Here is a 1,990-nt window from a genome sequence, read left to right on the forward strand (position 1 = left end):
TTGACTATTTCTTAACACATTTAAGTGCACTTTGCAATAGTCAGATTAAAGGTTTACTTTAAAGTTTTGTTTTAATACAAATAGTTTTAAAAATATTTTGTGTTTCAAAAGACTTTTGTTGATGTGTTGTAATGTGATTAATTATAATTTGACCCAAGTTTAATTTAAAGGACATTTTAGGTACCATATGCTTGTCAGTACATTCAGCAGTACAAAAGACAATAAAAAGTGATACTGAAATTGCATGTAAGACCTACTTAAAGTGCGTAAAAAAGCACTTCTGGGTTTCACGTCAAGTCAAGTTGAGCTTTATTGTCATTCTGCTACGTGTGTGAACATACAGTGGAACTAAAAGGACCATGGTGCTACATAAATACAGGCATACAACAATTAAGTCAAACAGTATACATTTATACACAACTAACCTACTGACAGATTTTGACTATACATCTACTATATATAAATGCTTTCCTATGCATAAAAAAACTCTCAAAATACGAATGCTTCACAAGTTGTCGTCATGGTACAGAGCCCCTCCCCTCGATATCACTGTATCTCGCGGGATTCTCATTCCTCACCCTCTCCGCCATGTTGGCAGGAGTCCGATGGCAGAACGTGTTTGTTTACGTGTGTTGTGAACTCGGTATTAGAGGAGGTTCTCGCAAATCCGCACTGCTTCACCATGCCTGGAAGTCACTGCTGCGTTAACAAGTGCTCCAGTACTTCACACGATAGATATGGAAAACATAGGAACAACGGAATACAGTTTTTTAGGTTACCTAAATGGATACAGCATCAGGGAAAGCAAATGTCTGACCTGACGAGGAGACGCCGGATTGCTTGGTTAGCTGCAATAAGAAGAAAGGACTTTACTTTCGATTTCGTTCCCCAGTCGATGAGAGTGTGTTCTCTGCATTTTCACTCGGGTACGTTCTCTAAACAAATGTCTTTATGTTGTTGTCTCTGAAAGCTACGAAGTGTAGGTTACCTAATGTTGTTGCAAACCCTGAAGTGCACCTTAAGTTGTCGCCTAGCTAACGTAACTATCTAACAAACTGTTGCCTCTTCGTAAATGCTCAATGGCCAACCATGAATGTTAACTAAAAAGTAGTTGAGATTCTGCTCATGACATTATGCTACCTTGTTGGTATAATATGGTCGCTGTTGTGCGACTGTCTGTCCTTGCGTTCTCTACACCAGTGGTTCCAAACCTTTTTTTTGTCTTGTTTTGCATGTGTTCTGCAATGGGTTTGCCAGTGTAAAGCATTGATTACATAGATTTTTTTCATAATCCAATTATTCTGTTGTAGGTAAACCATTATATGAGATGACTAAAGGGGCGGTCACACTAGACTTTAAACGTGCGAAATTATTTCGGACGCCGATGCGAATGGGCGGGAGCCAGATAAAACGGTCTCTCCACAGTTATCACAACATGGATTAATATGTGCTTGCCTTGTACTGTGTCTTTTGCGAAGGCGTCGAAAGCATCTTATTATATTGCAATCTCTATATTAATATATACTCCCTAAGCAATAAAAAATATAAAACGTCCTCATTCAAATGTACCATCTGTTCCTGTTTCCACTGGCACTACGAACTATGCAGCTTCTTTTTTATTTTATTTTTATAATCTTTTAAATATGTATTCTATAAAATAGGACGCCGGCTACAGATAAAGTTATATATTACTTGCTTCATTTTTTTAAATTTCTGTACAGAGAGGTCACGCAGTGACGTATCGATCTTCTACTGGTCCCACATCTTCACGTGATGCGAATTCGCAGGTCAGAGTTCACCAAACTTGAACTTTGGAACGCAGTGAAATTCGAAATTCTTCCCATGAGCTTGCGTTTCCGGTCTGACGCATTCGCATGCATATGAATGGAAGCCAATGGAGAGAAAAGTGCAGTGTGACCGCCCCTTAAAAAATAGTTGAGATTCTGTTCATGACACTGTGCTACCTTGTTGCCAGTTTAAAACATTGATT

The 1,990-nt window shown here is 38.6% G+C and overlaps 1 protein-coding gene across 1 annotated transcript in view; it reads left to right on the plus strand.

The window, feature by feature from the left end:
* Window positions 1-549: 549 nt before the first annotated feature.
* The window catches only part of LOC113107400 (uncharacterized), a 3,006-nt gene continuing 1,565 nt past the window's right edge, over window positions 550-1,990 (plus strand). Inside the window, exon 1 of the mRNA XM_026269889.1 lies at window positions 550-926. Coding sequence (XP_026125674.1) covers window positions 683-926 — 244 coding nt within the window. The 5' untranslated portion in view covers window positions 550-682. The remainder of the gene's footprint in view (window positions 927-1,990) is intronic.

The sequence above is a fragment of the Carassius auratus genome, chromosome 8 (genome assembly GCF_003368295.1).
Source record: "Carassius auratus strain Wakin chromosome 8, ASM336829v1, whole genome shotgun sequence".
In the NCBI taxonomy this organism is placed as follows: Eukaryota; Metazoa; Chordata; class Actinopteri; order Cypriniformes; family Cyprinidae; genus Carassius; species Carassius auratus.